At 38.8% G+C, this 21698-nt stretch overlaps 1 protein-coding gene across 1 annotated transcript in view; it reads left to right on the forward strand.

Annotated features, from left to right (window-relative positions):
- Positions 1-21698, forward strand: part of raver2 (ribonucleoprotein, PTB-binding 2) — a gene marked incomplete at both ends in the record, with an annotated part of 102305 nt that overhangs the window by 62104 nt on the left and 18503 nt on the right. Inside the window, 10 exons of the mRNA XM_083888502.1 lie at positions 499-690; positions 8067-8187; positions 10558-10640; positions 10741-10839; positions 11777-11888; positions 13892-14244; positions 16054-16162; positions 18295-18491; positions 19239-19349; positions 20123-20224. Coding sequence (XP_083744628.1) covers positions 499-690; positions 8067-8187; positions 10558-10640; positions 10741-10839; positions 11777-11888; positions 13892-14244; positions 16054-16162; positions 18295-18491; positions 19239-19349; positions 20123-20224 — 1479 coding nt within the window. The remainder of the gene's footprint in view (positions 1-498; positions 691-8066; positions 8188-10557; positions 10641-10740; positions 10840-11776; positions 11889-13891; positions 14245-16053; positions 16163-18294; positions 18492-19238; positions 19350-20122; positions 20225-21698) is intronic.

A 21698-nucleotide genomic window follows, 5' to 3' on the forward strand; every position in this document is an offset into this window, starting at 1 on the left:
ACCTCCATTCTAGGTCTGCTTTAAATGTATTGCCTCTCAACATAAACCTGGAAAGATAAAGAATGGAATCTGCTTATATCGACAAATGATCGACTCCCAGCACATCTCAGACTCAGAAAGGGAAAATAGAGTTTTATCAAGTTCAGCCCATCAAGCTGAACAGGAAAGTGACCGTTGCTAGACTGGTGTGTTGTATGAACTGTTTTTGGAACTTGCATTTGGCACAAAACAATGTCTTTTCTACCTGGAAGAAGTGCGAAGCCAATCAATTCAAATTACTCAACTATCGAATGGGATTTTAGACTTTTAAAAACATCTCCTTTACTTCTACCCTGTGTCAAATTGTCATTTTAAATTAAATATTGTCCTGGCCTATACTCTCATATACTTTCAGAATATTTTATTCAAGTGAAAATGAGAATAATTCCCATCATAATCACAATCACAGTTGTTCTGCCTGTATTGATTATTGTATTTTCTTTTACTAATGTCTTACAGCTTGCTCAGGATGAGGCTAGTCCTGTCCGGGGGTTCGGTGTGGTGGAGTACGAGAGCGCAGAGCAAGCAGAGGCTGTTCTGACGGAGATGGACCGAACACTGGTGGGAGGACAGGAGGTGCGTCTGTCGCTCTGTACTCCCGGCACCTCAGGGAGAAGCACACTGGCTGCTCTCATCGCTGCCCAGGGCATGGTGAGTAGTTTGCGCAAGAGCAGGACAGCCCATCATCCATCCATCCATCCATTATCTATCACTTTATCCTCCACCGAAGGGTCGCAGGAGGTGCTGTGCCAATCTCAGCTGATATAGGGCGATAGATCGCCAGTCCATCGCAGGTCCACACAAACAACCATTCACTCTCACATTCACACCTATGATCAATTTAGAGTGTACCATTTACCTAATACAGCACATAACATTACACACATATGTATGCACCAGTAAAGGAATGCCCAGGTTTCTAAGTCAGAGTCCTTTCCGGTGTAGAATCATATAAAATATCTATCCACCACTTTAATAGGTACACCTGTTGGACTGCTTGTTAACACAAATATCTGCAGCACTTTGCAGCAACTCACTGCATTTAAGCATGGAAACATGGTCAAGATGACCTGCTGAAGTTACAGCTGAGCATCAGAACTAGGAAGAAAATTGATTTAAGTGACTTTGAACATGACACGGTTGGATCAGAAAGTGCTGATTTCCTGGGATTTTTGCACGCAACTCTTTTGGGTTTACAGAAAGAGGCAATGAGTGGTGGTTTTCTGGTGGAAAATGCCTCAGGGATATCAAAGGTCAGATGAGAAAGGCCAGTTTGAAATTATACAAATGCAACATGAACTCAAACAATGTTTGCAGAGGATCACATTTAGATTGACTACAGCAGCAGCACAACCTCACTTATTAGGGGATCTCTGTACATATTCTGGGTGTCAAAAAAAATGATATTCCGTTGCAGTGATAATAAAATGAATATCAGATTAGATAGTCATTAGCAGCAGTGTCGATATCATCAGTGCTGTCCTCTGTGACATGAACGTGCCGTGTTATTTCACAGGATAACTGTGATTACACAATTGTTTGTGTCTGAAAGTGTCATGTTCCAGATTGAAGCTGATTAAGAAGTTGACCGGCAGGAAGACAAAGTGTGGCAGCCTTACTAAGCAACTCTTATATAATCAGCATCGCAAGACTGCAGAATCACAGAATGTAAACACATCGGCATACTGTATTTTTATGTACAGTCAAACAAATTAGGAGCAAAAGTATTTGTAAGAGTACTGTATATTGTCGGTCAGTATAACAGTCCACTCAAGTGTATTAAAATATAAGGGTGTTGTGGTTATAGGTGTGAGGGAACACACAAAAAGAGGCTCTTTTGGTGGCATTTGAAATGAGTGGCTCCAGCTTCACTGAAGTGTCTTTCACTCAAATATGAACAGGTTGGATTAATTGAATGAAACCCAGAGCATTTTACTGAAATCTGGAAGTGCACACACTATACTACCAAAACATCTTTCAACACAAACGCACACAAAAACAAGCCGACGTGCTCGCGGCTACAGCTACACCTAATTGTGAAGCCAGCGCCGACTGGTTATCGCGCATCCAGTGTTGAGATATACAGAGGTTTGACATGGTGCACATGCATAAACACCCTCTGGCTGAAAGAGTCTTTGTAGCCGTGGTATCCCTCCTACATGGTGCTGTGGAAGCAGAGAGGGACTGACATGATAATTATAGTTCTGTAGACTGATTGGGCTCCTCCACTGTCTCCTGCTGCCTGAAATAAACCGAAAAACTCGCAGCCTGTGACACAGTATGACTCCGATACATACAGACGTTCAAATACACAGCAAACCAGACTTACAGTTACTGGATGTGAAGTTGGAGCTACAGTCCGTGGTAGAAAAGGAAAGCTGTCGCCGACACATGAGCCGTAACACGTTAGTGTGTTTATGCGTGGAAGTGACACAGAAGAGTGATGTGGGGGAAGTTGGCAGAACAAAGGACTTACATTTAAGGATAAAGATGGCTTGATTTTAATTTTTCTTGTTAAAAACTACTACTTGTATCACAATTTTCAGTATCTATTGATAGCAGTGGTGGTTGCTAGTCTTTGAAACAGGGGAAGCTCATTTCAGGCCCAGTTATTTATACATAAATTCTGCAAAAGAACAACTACAACAAGCAAATGTGATAATTATGTAAAACTGAAATGCTATAGTGCAATATTAGTGCTTTTATTGACAGTGTATTATGTGCAAATGAAAATGGTCTATATCACTGAGCAAATAACACACAACAACCAGCTTTGTCTGGTTTGTCCACACAGGACAAACCTGCGTCCGCGTCCACTGCTCTGTTGACTCCCAGAGAAGCTGAGCTTCCATGGAAGTAACATTTTTGCAGCATTTGTCCGATCGGCTTCAAGCTCACTGCAGTGAAAAAAAAATCCTATTCCGTTCCATCCCATAGAGAACAGTTAAAGCTGAGCTTCAAGTGGTGATAAAGAGCTGATTCTGAACGAATAAGTGACACGTTCTACTCACGTTCATTGCTCTCTAGTGGCTCCAGTGTGTAAGCTCATACGTTTTACAGTATCGTAATACGACCTTCCATCAAGTCCAGTTAACTCTAATGTTAAATAAGCCCTGTGATGGACTGGCGAACTGTCAAGGGTGTACCCCGCCTATCGCCCAATGTCAGCGGAGATAGGCACAACACCCCCCCGCATCCCTCTGGTGGAGGATAAAGCGGTAGATGATGGATGGATGGATGGATGGATGTTAAATAAGCGTTGAATATTTTTAATTGAACAGTCTGTGAACACAACATATAACGAAAATTCAGCTACATTTCCGCATGCGGTGCAGGTTTGTGGTGTGTTAGGAGTTTGGCCTGTAGGCCATGGAATGTCAAGTCAAGTCATAGTTAAGATTTCTATCATTGAGCTTATGGAGGGCCACATTAAGTCAGATGATGTCATTTTTAATGGACCGTTGGCACACAAAAAATAACCCTTGTATGCACTTACCTGTACATCATGTTACCTTATTTCTGTCATTCTTGAATTTTCAAACTGCTGCGCCATCATTTTTGCTGAAATGTAACAGACAGCATTATTATTTTTTTGGAGTGTATTCGCTGCCGAGCAGGCAGGAATTGTCACGTCGGTGTTTGAAGAGTTTGCAGCCTCGACTCGGTTTGAAAGTCACGGGGTTAAAAAGTGTCACCGCCCTGGGTTTGCAATAAAGACGGTCGCTGGAGCGCGGAAAATGAATGTGTTTGTTTAGAAGACGTGAGCTGAGGACGCTGAGGAGAAGGAAACGGTTTGATTAAGAGAGAGAGAAGTGCTGGAAAGAGACAGACAGCATCTGAGGACGAGGGGGGACGGAGAGGTTTCATTAGTGCCCCTGAGGCTCCTTTAATTTTATTGTTGTGAATGTGAGCTGTGTGGAAGGGAAAAAAAAAAAACATGAGACCTTCAGAAAGCGATGGAGACCTTACTCCCCCCGCCTACAGCTCTCTGAAGCAGTTCTCTTCATTTCTGCAGTTAGTAATTGTGAGTGTAAGCATTAGGGACCAGATGGCCTCCCCCTGCCTCCTCCTTTCTTCTCCATCCATCCCTCTCCTTATGGGTTTCTTCTCGCCTTTCCTTCCTCACAGCTTCCTTACCTCCTTGGTGTGTGTGTGTGTGTGTGTGTTTGTGATTGTGTGGGTGTATTTTGTGCCAGTAGCCAAACAGACTGATGCATGGTGACATTTCCTCCAGCTGAAGAAAAAGAAACTGTGGTAAAGCTCTCCTTCTCTCTCTTCCCTTGAAAGACGCTGTCAGCCATGACTGGCCTTGTTGAACATGCACACACACACACACACACACACACACACACACGCACACACGCGCAGTGACACACCAACTTATATACTGTCTCTGTGCACTGCAGCACACTCTTCCTCTCCTCTTCCTCTTCTGCTGACAGACAGGAGTCAAAACCCACTTCATCCTCATCAGTAATGCTTTCTCTTTTGGATGTGACAAGGAGGAAACAAGGTTGACATGAGCTGAAGTCATGCTGTAGCTCAGGGGCAGACGAGTGGGAAATATCACCATCCAGCTAATGTTGTTTTAAATAGCTGTGTCTCTGGGCCAGACAAAAAAAAAAAAAAAAAGCACGTAACTGCTGCTGCCGCTGCTGCTGTCAGTGCTCAGGAGGGTCGAACAGACGCAGACTAATTCAATAGGATTTCATTTGTTGAATTACATTTTGGCAGCTTATAGCGACTGGGAAATGTTCCTTAAGACGGTCGTCTGATTAAACACAAGTCAGCAGAGATTTAGTTTTAGTTTAGGCAAAAAAAAAAAAAGGGTAAAACATTAAGTCGGCTTGTAAGTGTGGACTGAGCAGAATTAAATGGAAGATGTAGTCGCAAGAACGTTGTGTGACGCGTCAGATTTATAAATGCATCGCAACCTGAGCTCGAGAAACACAAAAAAGACAGGAGGGAAATAGATACACAGGACCGAACAAATGAATTATCTTCAAATCAAAATATACAATTTAAGAGTTTTGTTTTTATAGATGGTGTTATGCAAATTAAACAGACATGTAATGCACACATGTTATAAACACTTATTTTTATATCCTGCATTAATGACAGTTAAAGGTCAATCTTAGAAATAAGAGTTCCACAACAGTCCCTCGAACTCTTAGAAATACCAGTGCTAAGTAGAACCGTTCTTCGGCTTGTCCTCATAGGAGAACTCTTTTTGGCTCCAGGTAGAACCTTTTCATAAAGGTTCCACCTGGAGCCCTTTTGGAGCATTCCACCAAGAACCCTTTTAAAATCCTTTATTCAGGAAAGGGGTTTTAAAGTGTAGAGTCTTTTAGAGGCTTTTATTATTACAATCTTGAAAATGAAGGTGAGTTTTCCATGAAGTCTACCATGACGTTATAATATAAGGACTGAGTCTGCAACTTTGTGCTTACTAGTTAGTTAGTGAGTTAGTTAGTTAGTCAGTCAGTTTGTTAGAAGTGTTTTCCAGTCACTGACTAAGGGAAGAGGAAGGTAAACAACTTTTTTCTTAGATTTCATGTGAGGGTGAAGATAAATTAATAAAAAACAGGATTTTAAATAATAAATTGTTGAAAACCTGAACTGTGTGTGCTAAAATTTTAGCTCAAATATACGCACTGGTCCTTTAACAGCCTCAAAATGTCCATCTGAGCTTTCTTGTTGCTTATTTTAATCATAAAGGGGCCAGAAAATGTCCTGTGACTAAGTGCTTTCCAGAATAACTATGTACAATTTACTGCATGCTAAAATGGTGTATTAACAATTTGAAATTAAGAAAAACAAAACGTTTTATTTATAAATAACACAGTCGTTCCAAGCCTTCAAATGTTCATAAAAAAAAGCGTGATACGTTATATAGGTGTACATGAACACCAGATTTTGCATGTTAAATTTGAAAATTGAACAGTATAACACATATTTGAAACAGCATGTGTTTGAGTTTTCCCTCTGTCCATTACCAATAACGTGTAAGTTCTTATCTTTCATAAACTGTAATTACAGTGATGCAAAGTGTGCTTGTGCGAACGTGTCGCCTGCAATCCGCTCTGTGTTACAGGGTTAATGTTTTGACGGCGTTGTGCAGTAACGCTCCAACCTTGAATAATTAACACACAATTGCAATAGCAATAAAAGTGGATATTTTATCTCGTGGAAAGGGAATTTGACTTGCAAGATACCCAACCCCCCATTTTAGGAAGGTTTCCATTTAGTAGAGGGTGGAATAAAGAGAGAAATAATTTCCCTAAAGGGATTAATAAAAAAATATATATAAATGGACACAGTTCATCAGTGGAGCAGAGACTTTTTAAAAAAAAGCAAGTGTAAAGAGTTTCCTGTCTGTGTCAGTTCTAGACAGGGTTAGAGTTTAATTAACCTCATTATCTGTGTCTTGACTCTCAAGACGTCCAGTTTAAGTGAAAACATCACAATGACAGTCCTGAATAAAACCAGTGACGATCCACGAAAATGTGCTCAACATGCAATAAATGCACATAATGTGCATTATGTGTGAGAGATAATCAAACATGACATTATCAAAGCCTAAATTGCTGCTTCTGTTGAAGTGGCTTGACTTTTTAGAGCCGCTCTTTATTTCCTCCTCATAGAGTCGGTGTCTGGAAAGGAAATCTGTAACTCTCAGAGGTTCATCTTGTCTTTTAAAGTTTTTGTTTTTCACTTAAACAGAACTTTACAATCTGTTACAATCTGTGTACCATACCATCGACCTGCCCAGGGACTGCAGGTGGAAAATAGCAATCTGCTAAAACCTGGCACAATGCATATTTTCTTGTTGTGCAAGATTAATGTTTTATTGTGCATTGTCCCCGTCTTAAAAATAAAATTGCAATTACAATTACAAGTTCAGGATCGAGTCCCCAACATGATCAGGTTAAAAGATTAGTTCTTGAGCTCTAGCCGCACCATTTTTCCCGAGTGAGGCGTATTGGAGGTGATTATTGACAGGGTTGACAAGGCAAGATCCAGAAGGCCGTGTCGGCCAAAAGCGTCAATTCCACTTTATAATATCACAAATCGTGGAGGTCTGGAGATGCTTGGCAGAGAAATAGTGTGTTGAGTGGTTTGGTGAGAAAAAAAGGAGCAGCAACTGGAGGTCATTCTCAGTCAGGACCACAATTTTTTTTTTTCCATTTTCTGATTTTTCAGCTCCTTAAATGTGAATATGTTCTGGTTTCTTTGCTCCTTTTGACAAAAAAAAAATCAGTAAAACATTTCAGAACATCGTTCTTTCCAGGTCTGTTAAACACCGATCAACATTTTTCAATATTATTTTCTGGACCAAAAAATGTACTTCATTTACAACACTCAAACCGATTAATGGATTATTAACCGATTACTGCTTCTTTTGTGGTTTCTTTGCTCCATGTAACAAAGAAATCATCATAACTGAATCCTTTTAGTTAGAGGACTAAACAAGACATTTGAGAACATCATCAGTTGCAGGTTTGGTCAACACAGATCAACATTTTTCAATATTTTCTGACATTCTGACAATGGACAGATTAAACCATGATGAAAATACTCTTTAATTTGCGGCCCTACACACACACACACACAGCAAAATGGGGACCAGGCACATGTACACTATCATCCCAGAAGTTAGTGTCAAAATAAATGCAACAATATGTATAATATGGTATTAACAGGAAAATATAAAGATGACAAAAAGTATGCGCTTATGAAGAGATATGACCTTTTATGACAATAAATATGTAAATATAAATATTGTTATGTATTTATGCTTTTATTATTTACCTAAGCAGCAGACACGTATTGCACACGGATTATCTTTTTTCTTGAGTTTACCAGAGAAGCTCCACACTCAGCTGAAAGTGCAGACACACTGTGATGATGTAAACTAGTGTAATGATTACCACAGCCATCAGGGGATAACTAATGACAACGTATACCACACACACACACACACACTTCCTCCTCTTACGTGTCTGTGTCTGTCGTTTCCTCCTCAGGTTCTCAGTAATAGGAAAGGTCTGCTGCCAGAACCAAACTTGGCCCAGTTGTTGACCAGTATGACCAACCCGGCCGCTCTGCAGATCCTCATGAGACCGTACCACACTGGGAAAAGAGGAGGTACGACCTGACTGTGAATGACTGTGTGAAGCGCTGTCACCTGGAGCACTGACACTCATTTGAGTTCTAAAAAGGTCAACGCCAAAATGTAGGGCTGACAAAAATCACTGGTTTGTAAATTAAACATCTATGTGCAGTTACAAGAACCCATGCAACTGCACTTTATCGTCATTATTATTTCTGTGTTTTTCCTGTTTCTAATGTGGTGCTGATATGACAAAAGATTAAGTGTTTCTTTATTTGTGAAGCCCCAACCAAAATATAACTTGACGCAGGTTTGATCGTGGTCTGAACATCTGAGATTTTGCTTGAATAGTAATTAGTAATAGTAATTCTCATAATATTACGACTTTATTCTCATAATATTACTACTTTATTCTTGAAAGATTATGAATTTGTTCTCGAAAGATTCCAACTTTATTCTCATAATATTCCGAATTTATTCCCATAATATTAAGACTTTATTCTCATAATATTAAGACTTTATTCCCATAATATTACGACTTTATTCTCAAAAGATTACAGCTTTTTTCTCATAATATTACAACTTTATTCTCATAATATTACAACTTTATTCTCATAATACTAAGACTTTATTCTCATAATATTACAATTTTATTCTCATAATATTACGACTTTATTCTCATAATATTACGACTTTATTAACAAAATATTACAGCTTTTTCCTCATAATATTACAACTTTATTCTCATAATATTACAATTTTATTCTCATAATATTACGACTTTATTCTCATAATATTACGACTTTATTCTCAAAATATTACAAATTTATTCTCTAAAGATTACAACTTTATTCTCAAAAATCATAATTCAGTTTTTTGTATTACTCACCCATCCTGTTATATCACTGCTACATTTATTCTCTGATCAATAGGTGTCACTACACTTTTCTTCTTATTTTCTGTATATAAAATATTAATATATTATTAATAATTTAGGAATTTATGTAGAATTTTTCACAGGAAATGAAATAGAAATCGTGAGACTGAGTCTTGAACAGTGACTTGAGAGTTCATGATGATTCATTTGAATAATCTATCTACATTCTGAGGTTTGTCGAGGTCCTGATCAGAGACTGTACTCTGCCTCTCTGTTAGAGCCGACTATCTATTGTAATCACCTCCAACGACGGCTTCATTATATGATGAATGGCTAATCAGGTATTAAAATGGAAGCAGAACAGGAAGAAGAGAGGATGGTGGAAGCGGACGAGCGCTCTCTCTCCTGAAGAACAGCACGCACACGCCGCACAATTAAAATCCAAAATTAGGACCTTGATTAAATGTTAAACTTTCTCATGCTATTCTGGAGGAAACTACCATTAGCACTGACGCTTACATTTATTATGAGGGGGCCTTGTGCAGCACACACACACACACACACACACACACACACACACACACACACACACACACACACACACACACACAGTGAGAAGAGTGGCACACGCCTGAAGGTGAGAAATGATTCTGGCATCACTCGTGAACATGGAACGTGCAACATGATGCTGTCTGTGTTTTCAGTTTTCCTGATATTTGCTTCCAATCATCCAAACTGCACTTGGATGATTATTGGATGTAAAAAAAACAAAAAAAAAACTGATCTTATTTATCTGTTTATGCACTCTTTTGTTTATGCACTTCTTTTCATAAGAGCTTTATGTTTTTTGAAATGTTGTTAAGTATGAAAGATGTAAATAAAAGTATTAATATTATTATTACTTGACTTAAGTTCTCTGAGCTGAGAGTGGACACACAACCTAGACAACAATCTATAACGCTCCACATGTCATGTGACTCAGTTTGTTTTCCCCGTCTGACTTTCTTTAGATTTTTTAATTAATTCTGATTTGATCCATCTTTTAGCTACATTTTCGATGACTTGATTCACGAAAGATCACAAATTTATTCTAAAAGGATTCCGTCTTTATTCTCATAATATTACGACTTTATTCTCATAATATTATCACTTTATTCTCGAAATATCATATTGCAAAAATGGTGTGTCTACGCTTTTCTTCCACAGTGAGCTCAGCATATAAGGTGTTAATTTAGATGTATAACATATGTGAACATGTACAAGATAGAGTTAATATTTGTTCTCTCTCTTTTCGTACCTCCATTTAGGAAACGATCATGAAAATAAAAGTTTTTGTTTTTGTTGTGAGTGGGCTGTGTGTCACCTTCTCTAATTGTGTTGTAAAGGACTGATGGATCTGTTGTGTGACTATACTATAATAATTCCACCTGTATGAGCTTGATTGATGCATTAAGGGCAAGAAAGAAAGAAAGCAAAAGACGAACACAAACAGGGCCACTGATTGATGATGTTGTTTGTTCCTGTTTAGGGAAGTACGGGCGTCACAGCAGCCTGCCTTTCCTGCGACCTCCTCTCACCACAGCGCTGCTCACACTGGGAAAAGCTCACCAGGTCGCAAACCCGTAATCATGATTTTTTTTTAGTGTGTGTATGTTGATGAGTTTGTTTGACAGTTGTGACTTTTCCCTCTTTTTTTTTTTTTTCTTGACAGAGCGCCATGCTTGGTAACGGACTCGTCCTTCAGAACCTGTTACACATGCAGCTGGCACAGCAACAGCTTCTTCACATCAAAGACAAACGCATCACTAGTGTAAGACATCTCTGTGTGTGGCATATGTGCATATGTGCTCGTACATTTACATCTCCGGCACTTAAATGTATCCAAACAACCCTGAAATTCTACAACCTTATTACTTCTTTTTGTGCTCAAAGGGAAAAATCAAGACTCGTTGGAATTTCCGTCCACATTTTGATTTACATATTTCCTTTTGAATTGTGTCTCTATAGTGTTTTCTCTCCTTGCTCAAGTGAAGCTGAAGTCTGTGAGAATTTAGAAACACTTAGAGCTGAAATGATTAATCGATGAATCGATTATTAATCGATTACTAAATTAATCGCCAACTATTTTGATAATGATTAATCGGTTTGAAGCTTTTTTTCATCAGTAAACAAGAGTTCTGATTGTTTTAGCTTCTTAAATGTGAATATTTTCTTTGTTTCTTTGCTCCACATAAACAAAGAAATCATTCAAACAGAATCATTTTGGTTTGTGAACAAAACAAGACATCCAAGAACATCGGAATTTTTAGCTTTGACAAACACTGATCAACGCTTTTTAACATTTTATGACCAAACGATTCATCGATTAATCGAGAAAATAATCGACAGATTAATCGATTACGAAAATAATCGTTAGTTGCAGCTCTAGAAACACTGTTCTAAGATATTCTATAATGTTCTAAAATAATGTTGTATATAATGTAATAATGTATAGGGCACTTTCATGGACCTTAATTTTCACATTGAATGTCTAAGTATTTCATTGAGTGGACTGTAAAAGGTTAAGTTTCTGTCCCTTAAATCCTTTTTCTGCCTCCATCTTTCTCTTCTTCCTTTTACATCTCGTTGATCATTTCTGTCTTTTCTTTCTTTCTTTCTTTCTTTCTTTCTTTCTTTCTTTCTTTCTTTCTTTCTTTCTTTCTTTCTTTCTTTCTTTCTTTCTTTCTTTCTTTCTTGCTCACCCTTAGGTCTCCAGTCTGCTCGGGGACCCATCCAGGCTGCTGATGCAGAAAGCGTTGTCTCTGCGGCCTCCAGGCCTCGTGTCACTGGGGAAAGGCCTCCTGGGAGATTCCCCTACAGGTAAGCAAGAGAGAGCGTTCCAGTACTAAAGTAATTACTGCAAAACGGATGAAGCTGTAGTGAAAGAACTGACCTGTGATGAGCTGCATTCATCATATTTGTTCATCCCCTTTGTCATTTACCATTGACTGATGTTCAAGTCGAGCCACGTTTATTTATAGAGTGTGTTAAAAACTTGAGGAGTTGAGCTGATGCAAAGCAGATGGTTAGTCAAGCGAAAAATAAGGGAATGTACTTAGTAAAGTTAAAGGTGCTTCATATGAAATAAGACATGTCACTGATTGATGTCAATTGAAATAAAATATACCTTTTCATGTCCAACAAAAACAGAACCTTGTTACTTTCGTTGTCAACCCTTTAACACCTAAGCCTCCAAATGTTCGTCTGAACTTGTTTGCTTATTTGAACCATAAAAGGGCTAGAAAATGTCCTGTGAGTTAGTGCTTTGGCCCATTTCTCCAGAATAAGCTTCAATATCTGTCATTTACAATTTACTGCATGTTCACTGCAATTTAAAATGAAGAAAAAACTAAAAGTTTTATTGAGAGAAAAAAACAGATTGCAACCCGATTTTGCATGTTAAACTTGACATTTGAACACTATAACACATATTTACAATAACATTAGTTTGAGTTTTTTTTCTCAATGTCCAAAAACAAGAAGTGAGCTGTAGCCGCATTGTATTTAACATCATATCTATCATCAATCTATCATTTTACTATCAAGCAACATCAGACCAAGCTGTTCATGAGGTAAAGATAGTTGTCTGACTCTCTTGTTTGATGTGTTGAATAAAAGGATGTACATGTACAGGATCATCATGTGTTGATGTCAGGTTTCCCTCTGCAGATTTTTGTGCAGCCGTACATTACTGTACACACACATCCCCAGGCGACTGCATTGCATTTACAATTCAAATCTCCAGCTGAGAAGAGCTGTGTTGTTTTTAAATGGAAGTGATGTATCACAGACCGTGTGCACACAAACACAGGACGCTGTGTGTGTGTGTGTGTGTGTGTGTGTGTGTGTGTGTGTGTGTGTGTGTGTGTGTGTGTGTGTGTGTGTGTGTGTGTGTGTGTGTGTGTGTGTGTGTGTGTGTGAGATGTGTCCCTCCTTTGATTGTGTGCATGTGTCAGCTGAGATTGTTAGCTAGAGGCTATTAGAGCTGATTGTTTTTATTGTTCTGCAGAGGCCATTTTTCACAGCAATATTGGATTTATAATGAGTGCGATTGTGTACGTGTTTCGTGTGAGTTTGCCTTTGTTGTGCATCTTTAAAGTGTGTTCCTGTATGTTTTCTGTGTGCTTGTGTTTGTGATTATTAAAAAAAAAGCCCCCGGAGTGAGTGGAATAATGTGCCGGGCTGTACATAAACATGATAAGTGATCGCGTACGAGCAGAAAACACAGCTCCACACAGATGATGGGGACTGAGCTCAGTTGTGAGCCGACTGAGTGATTTGTCTCTGTCCAGAGGAGACAGAGATACTGATGGTTATCTGGAAAAGCCTTTTTATGACTCAGTCTGGAGTCACTCGTCTCCTTGCTTTCATTTCCCTTTATTTAATTTCCTTTACGGGATTTTTCTTTACGGAACATTGTCGCACCAATATTATTACTCTGCAAAACTTTACTTTTTCTAATTTTGTATAGTATTTCTGTCTCTTTTCCTTACTTTGCCTTTCTTTTTTTCCACTTTTGCATGCCATTGTGTTCCTTATTTTTCTTTCTCTGTTGATTGATTCATTCTTCTAATGCCGTCTCACTCACTCACTCATCATCTACCACTTTATCCTCCACATGAGGGTCGTAGGGGGGCGCTGGCTCCAATCCCAGCTGACATAGGGTGAAAGGCGGGGTACACCCTGGACAAGTCTATCACAGGGACACGTAGAGAAAAACAACCATTGACTCACACTCTCACATATCCTTAATGTTGTCTATTTGCCTCTTTTTTCTTAATCTCCCTTCCTTCTATTCTTCCGTCCTCTCTATCTCCTCACAGATTTGAGCCAGGAGTCCGTGCCTGTGACGGCCCACAATGCCACAGTGGTGGTGTCAGCAGCAGGTATGATGCCATACCTCCAGGGTCGAGCTGGAGCGGGAGAACAAATCAGCACCCATTCTATCTGCACAACCCCCTCTGCTTCCTCCACCTCTTCCACTCCCTCCTCCTACTCCTGTGACAGACAGCCGGCTCCTCCAGGGACCATGGTGGCCTCGCAGCTGCAGGGACAGAGCTACTCCTTGGGCATAAGTAACGCCGGCCTCGGCCCACCTCCCCCTAAACCTCCTGGAGGAGTTTACACATCATCAGGCCAGCACACCGGCGTAGATGCTTGTTCCCTGGCTAACATGGTGAGAACTGTGAAATGTAATGCACATACATGTACAAACACATGCTCGAATAGCATTCTTAGTGAGGACACTTGTGGACATAATGAAGTCCATAAATCCTTATCCTAATGTTTAACATCGCAAATAAATGCCTAACCTTTAACCCTTTAACACCAAATGTATAGCAGATGAGCACACTTTGCATCACCGTAATTAGGCAACAGTTTTTAATTTCAGAAAAAATCCAACAGTTTCTGAAAGCTGAGAAGTTTCAAGTCATGTGGTTATAACGATAGCTTCACTAGCACTGTTGCAGGAAGCCGGCGAATCAGTTTTTTGTCACCAGAGAAGAGAGAGTTGGAAAAGCACCTGTTTTTTTGGACATTGAGTTAAAAACTCAAACAAATGTTGTTTCTTCATTTTAAATTGTTTATACACTACTTACTTTACTAGCAGTAAAATGTATGTTATGTTAATAACTGCCAGATTTTGTAAGTTATTCTGGCAAATTGGGCAAAAGCACTTTACTCACAGGACATTAATTTTCTGGCCCTTTTATGGTTAAAATAAACAACAAAATAGGAAATTTGTCTCAAAATGTACACACGCAGTTATGCATAAGCATGCATCTCTGGGGTTGTCACAAAAGCAATTTTGCTGTTTATGTGAGGGGAAGGTATTTTAAGGTATTTATGCAGAGTCGCTGTGTTGCATATATTATACAGACAGTCGACTGGACAGGATTTACACGTTGTTGGGCACAGCAGAGAAAACATGATACTTAAAAACAAAGCAATATCATTCTCACGCTATGCTATATCTGGTACACTTATAGACAACCTTTCCAATGTATAAACTGATCCTCTGCATCGTAACACAACTTTGGGCGCGGTTCTAAAAATATTCAAAATATAGCTTTAAGTTCTAATCTTATTGATTTGTTTTCCTCCCAGTTTGGTCTACTATTTTAGAGGTGACAGCTAATTTTTTTTTCCTCTGCTGTCACTGTTCACATCAAAACAACATGTAATGTGTAAAATTGTGGTTTCCAATTCCCAGGTCTACCTTTTTCTACTGTGTGTACGTCATACCACTTTAAAAAGAAAAAATGAATTATCTCTTTTATGTTACTGGGGAAGTATTTCAAGATTATGATCAACTGACATGTTTTTTATGGGACATGCATGGCTGGATTTTCTGCTCGACCTTAACTCTCTCTGTCTATTGCCACACAGTGTGAGTGTGTGAATCAAACTGGTCCACGCCTCCATGTTAGAAAGTCCTCATTATACATATCTCTCACCCTTATTTACAGATAAAGTATGAGCGCTGCCTGAGGTTATCTTTAATGTTGGAATTTTTCTACATTCTGCGTTTGTGCTGATCTCCATCTCTCCTGCAACTAGGCCTGGTTTAAATAAAGCACCGCTCCTCTAACATCATCATCAGCCATAATAAGGCGCTGTTCAAAGATAATCACAGCTCTGAAGTTCTTAGGGGAACTGATTCCAGCCCCAGCGCTGTCTCCTCTAAAGTCTCTCTAATGGAGGGAAAGTGTAATTAACGGAGAGAACAACCCTCCCAGGATTCCACTGCCTCTTTAGTTTAGTTCATTTAAATTTTTTTTGCAACTTCAAAACCGTAATTTTGAAGTCAGTGTGTTGAGCTTAAAATCACAGGGTCACAGTATCGTTTTTGTAGTAGTCCTAGGTAAAAACCAAGTCATAATCGGGAAAAAAAGGATTTAAAAGATACAAGAATGAAGTTCAGAGTTGCATTTACTTCCAGGAATTTTGTGCCAGTTTCATCCTTCTCTCTCTCTCTCATCAGGTCAGCAGTGGTCAGAGTTCTCTGTTGGGAGATCCTCCTAAAGAAGTCCGCCTGCCCTCCAACCCTTACCTGAACCTGGCCAGTGTCATGCCAGGAGTCGTTCTGCAAGGTACACATTCACGCTCACACAGAAGACACTTGTTGTTCTTTTGTGAAACACTCCCTTAAAGTGACTCTTACACACAAGAAGGAGTTTGTGTTGAATTGCTGGCAAACCGTGTAATCTCTAGTTATATTTTTTTAAAAATGAGACAATGACAAAATTACACAGCTCAGCAACAGCAACAACACATCTGTCCTTGGAGTGTCACCAAAGCTCATCTGGGCTGAGTGTGTAAGAACAGTCAGCTTGAATACACATCAGTTACATTTGATTACAAATTCTAAATTAAATTCAATAACTTTGTCTTGTGTTATCACCTCTCTATAGCTGTGAAGCTTTGTCAGTTGTTAAACACTCAGAGATTTTGAGGGCCATACAAACATAATGAAATAATAGTGAAATATTAACCCTTTAACATCGACCTAGACACATTTCTGTGTTTTTGACTTTTGATTTATTAGAATATTTTATACTTTTTTCATGTATATTGTTAAAACTTTATGCCAGGATGGGCATTTTTGAGTGTTCATGTGTATTTTTTCATTTATTTGTTAGTATCTAAAATACTCACAGAAATGAAACACCTTGACAAAAACTCGGCAATGCAATTAAGCAATTAAAGGTTTAAAAAAATGTTTGTTAATGTTTGATATGTGTGATGTGGACTGATGTTAGTTTAAAAAATGTAAAAATGAGCACATGTTGGTGCTCTAGGTGTGGAGTATGTTATGAAATATGACATTGCAAAAATTCAAAGAAATTCATTAAATGAATGTGCATCATGACAAAATTAAGGGTTAAAAATGTTATATTTGATATGTAAAGAAAGGACTGATATTAGTTTAAAAAAAATGTAAAAGAAATAATAATTTAAGCAATTATACAATTTTTATAACTTATAACACATTTTGGTGCTCTAGGTGTGTTAACGTAACATTTTTTGAAGGCGAATCGAAGGGTTAATTATGACATCACATCAAAGTCTTAATCCCTAATGGCTCTTTCAATTTAATTTAACCCAGCCGTACATGCCACATGCATATAGCAGTGTTTTTATTTCTCTTATCAGAACATACGGCGCTCCAGACATGACATGGGGGAATAAAACTAATTAACTCTGTCATTTGTGGCCACAAAATACTAATTCGTTGAAACAGATGCAATTCATATTTTGAAAAACAAGCTACAACCTTGTTTTCATCAAAAAGAGCAGGACGAGAGACTACATTGATCGGGATGTGCAGTCATCAGCGAGACCAGAGCACAGGGACCAACAACTGAGAAGGATATTTAAAAAATATTCAATAACTACACCGTGATACAGAGTACCGTCATTAAACTCACCTCAGATGTTTCCTGTGGATTATACTACTCCAGTCATTGTGAAAAATACGCTTTTATGTCATTTTTGTATACGTTGTAGTGTCCTTAAACGTTCTGTAAATGTCACAGTGATAGTGTCCACGATACTACACTACTCCATTTGAAAAAACATGCTTTTATATAATATGATTTTTTTATAGATGTGTCTCGCATGTGTTTGAAAAATGTTTTGTTTAAATGTTATCGATTGCAGAAGTTCTAATCTTTGTGACTTATTCACAACCTAAAATAAAACTTAACCAAACATTTTGTGTCCCTTTTCTCAAGGTAATTCATGGGAATGGTATTAATATTATTAATTACTATTTCATGTGCACATTATAACTATTTAGTGGAGTGTTTTTCCTGTGTCATGTCTGGAGCTCCGTTAAAAACATCCACATTTGACACTAAACACTGAGCAAGGAAAAGCTCCATTAGGCAAAGCCACATGTTGCTACTAATAAGCTAATAGCCAGTAACTGTTTTCACATTTAAGAAAGGAACAAAGCAGTAACTGGTAAAATCATTGAGCTATTGAACTCCCTGTGGCTTCTTCAAAATAAAAGTCCAGCTGTGCTTTTTGCCCCTGCCTTTAATGTGAAAATGCAGTAGGAACTGGAATAACTCAACGGCTACTGAGCATCTTCTCCATCCACAGATGCATACATATACATTTTTATGGGGTTGTGTCTTTCCCTGAGAGGATGTTGCAGATAAAGCTCGCCCAAGGCCAAGCCTAACACTCCTGTGTGTTCTCTCCGTGTGTTCTACAGGGACAGTTGGGAGCAAAGCACAGGGAAGACAGGTCGCCTCTGGAGTTTACAGCAGCTCAGTTGCTCCTGTTGTGTCTCAGGGCTCCGGCTCCTACTCCCACAGCGTTGCTGCTGCTGCTGCTGCTGCTACAACAAATGCTCCGTACAGCACTGACACCTCCGCTGACTACAGTCAGTACAACCAGGCCTACACACAGGTACTGCAATATGACGGCCAAAATGAATGTGAGTCTATTTTGTTCCAAGGGATTAAACGGTGTGACAGAGGTGGTTGCCGGGTAGATGATTGATTGGAAGATGCATAATATGTTAATGGTTGAGTCGTAACTTGAGGAGGCAGGGATATGGAAGAGATGAGAAGGGTTATGGATATTTGGGCAGACAGAGTGAGAGAAGATTTTGGCAGTCCATGCTGTGTGTCTTCATCTGCCACTGCTTCCTCTCCTGTGACACTCGACAAGCCATGAGGCCTCCTGACTGGCTTTGTCTTTGTCTCTCTTTCTTTTTTTCTTCTGTCGCTCTTTCCCTCTCTGCCTCTGCATGTTTTCTCCAGCAGCATTTTAAATGACAATCTAGTCGTCCAAACTAATGAGTCATGATTAGATCCACCAGTAGATGGTTCGCGTTCATTTGTCTTTGGAGAGTCGTAGCAGAGAGGAGAGAGAGAGAGAGTGTGTGCTCTCTGCAGGAACAACAATGAAAGAGACAGAAAGTCACATTACACAATCAGCAAAGACAAGCAAATGAAGAAGCAATCATTTATTCATCTGCTCTTTGCCTGATGTATGTTTGTGTGTGTGTGTGTGTGTGTGTGTGTGTGTGTGTGTGTGTGTGTGTGTGTGTGTGTGTGTGCGTGTGCGTGTGTGTGCGTGTGCGCCTGTGTGCGTGTGCGCCTGTGTGCGTGTGCGCCTGTGTGCGTGTGCGCGTGTGTGCGTGTGTGTCAGGAGGCCATGCAGCAGTGGTACCAGCACTACCAAGCAGCACAAGCTCACACCTACAGCACGGCTCCTCCACAGGACAGCACGGCCACAGACTACAGCAAGGAGCACACACAGGTAGCACACACACACACACACCAACATTTTATGCAAACCAGTATTACAAAACATGAAACACTTTTACAAATCACAAAACAAGTGAACAAAAGCCAAAGTGCTTATGTAAAAGTATGTATGTACCAAATGCTGAAAATGGCCTGGAAGTGATAAAATGAGGGGTCAATTCGTTTCCACATCATATTTAACATACAAACTGCCAAGACGAGGCTTGTGGAATGACATTAAAGCATATAATTTATTTTCTCGAATGTTATGGCAAACGTTTGATATCAGAAGTAGTTGAAAAGCTTAAGTCAGTGACTCTTATTTTGAAAGTCAGTCCCTTCCAATAGATTGGAAGGGAAAAAATGCTCTTTTGTTTATAGTTTCCCATTGTGTAATAATGGTTTGCACTTCCAGGCCATCGTAGTTTTCCCCCTCAAAACAAAGTTTAATACTGTGCAAAAGTCTGCCACCATTAGATTAGTTGATTTAGCAATATTATAATAACCATATGTATAATCATGTCTGCATCCTTTTAATGGAAAACAACCAGTAACAACCAATAACAGCTACCTTTTACATTGTAAGGTCAAGGACAGAAGAAATACAGCTTATGCATCTGTTCATCTATTCTATTCAATGTCATATACGCCAGAGATCGCAGAATTTAACAGAATCTAAAATCTAGTTTTCCCAGGATGTTTTCCTTTTCATAGAACTTCAAATCAAACCTGGAAGAAAAAAAATCACCTGTACAGGATGAATCATCAGACCTTCTTGTGTTCCAGCCTCCTCCAGTGACGACCTACGGGGATTACAGCTCCTACATGCAGGCGGTCACTCAGTACTACTCCCAACCTGCAACGGCCAACCAGGCCTACGGCACCAAGGTACATGCATGCGGTGACACCATTTACTTTAAATCATTGTTTATTAAACAGATTTCATTTTGTGTGTGTATTTGTGTCCATATAAATAAGACCAGAGCGCACGCCTGTGTGTGTGTGTGTGTGTGTGTGTGTGTGTGTGTGTGTGTGTGTGTGTGTGTGTGTGTGTGTGTGTGTGTGTGTGTGTGTGTGTGTGTGTGTGTGTGTGTGTGTGTGTGTGTGTGTGTGTGTGTGTGTGTGTGTGTGTGTGTGTGTGTGTGTGGTTTTTATTGTATTAATTGTAAAGTTTCAACTTGAATAATAATTCAACAATAGGTACATCTCAACTTTTGCTAATTGAATATACGTTTAAGATAAAACAAATACTCATTAACTTTTTTTCCCATTACTATTAAAACGTACACTACCGTTCAAAAGTTTGGGGTCACTTAGACGTTTTTTTCAATGAATATAACATTCAATTAATCATAAATACACTCTTCACATTGTTAATGTGGTAAAAGACTATTCTAGCTGCTAACGTCTGGTTTTTAATGGAATATGTACATAGGTGTATAGAGGCCCATTTTCAGTGTTCTAATGGTACATTGTGTATGCTAATGGCGTTAGAAGGCTATTGGATGATTAGAAAACCCATGAAAACCCTTGTGCAATTATGTTAGCACAGCTGAAAACAGTGTTGCTGGTTCTTTGACGAAAGCAAAGTTTGTAGGGCAAAATTATTACTTTGAATAAAAGTAAATATTTCTAATATATATACATATATATATATATATGTATATATATATATATATATATATATTCTATTCATTTTGCAACTTTTTTGATGTATAAAGGTGTGACTTTTAATGGAAAACACAAAAAAAATGTATAGGTGACCCCACGCTTTTGAACGGTAGTGTATATACAGATGCAATAAGAATTATTTTGCTTTTAAAGTTTTTTAATAAGATTGAATTTGCAAAAATTAGAAATAGTCACATTTTTAAAATTTCCGGGCCTTAGGGAGCTGCCTCCTGATTGGCTACTGAGTTTTGGAGCAACAGCTCAATGTACCGGAAATAGAGGGCTTAGAGGAGTTGTCCATCAGAGAACTCGTTCCCCAAATTTTCCTGGTCGAAATCGTGCGCAAAGAACAAGTTGATGGAGCACAAACACAAAAGAGTCGGAGCAAACAAAAATTGTAATATAATATAATCATTTTGAATGATTAAATCAATATTTTATGTCCAATTTGTGTATTTTCCTTTGCTCATTTAAGTGTTGTGTTGCTTCTTAAAACGTGTTGTTTGAAAATCATGACAATATAATGTTTTTACCACCATATCTGTGACTCCTCTTATTATGCAGAATAGGTAAAGCAGACTTTTTTTTAAAAAATGTACTGTGTGATTGAAGCATAAATGAGTTTGGCGCCCCCTGAAACTCCTCACAGTAGTTTCACAGAAGACGACTGCTGTAGCCTGTCCTTCACATG

The sequence above is a fragment of the Microchirus variegatus genome, assembly GCF_963457635.1.
Source record: "Microchirus variegatus genome assembly, chromosome: 4".
Taxonomy (NCBI): domain Eukaryota; kingdom Metazoa; phylum Chordata; class Actinopteri; order Pleuronectiformes; family Soleidae; genus Microchirus; species Microchirus variegatus.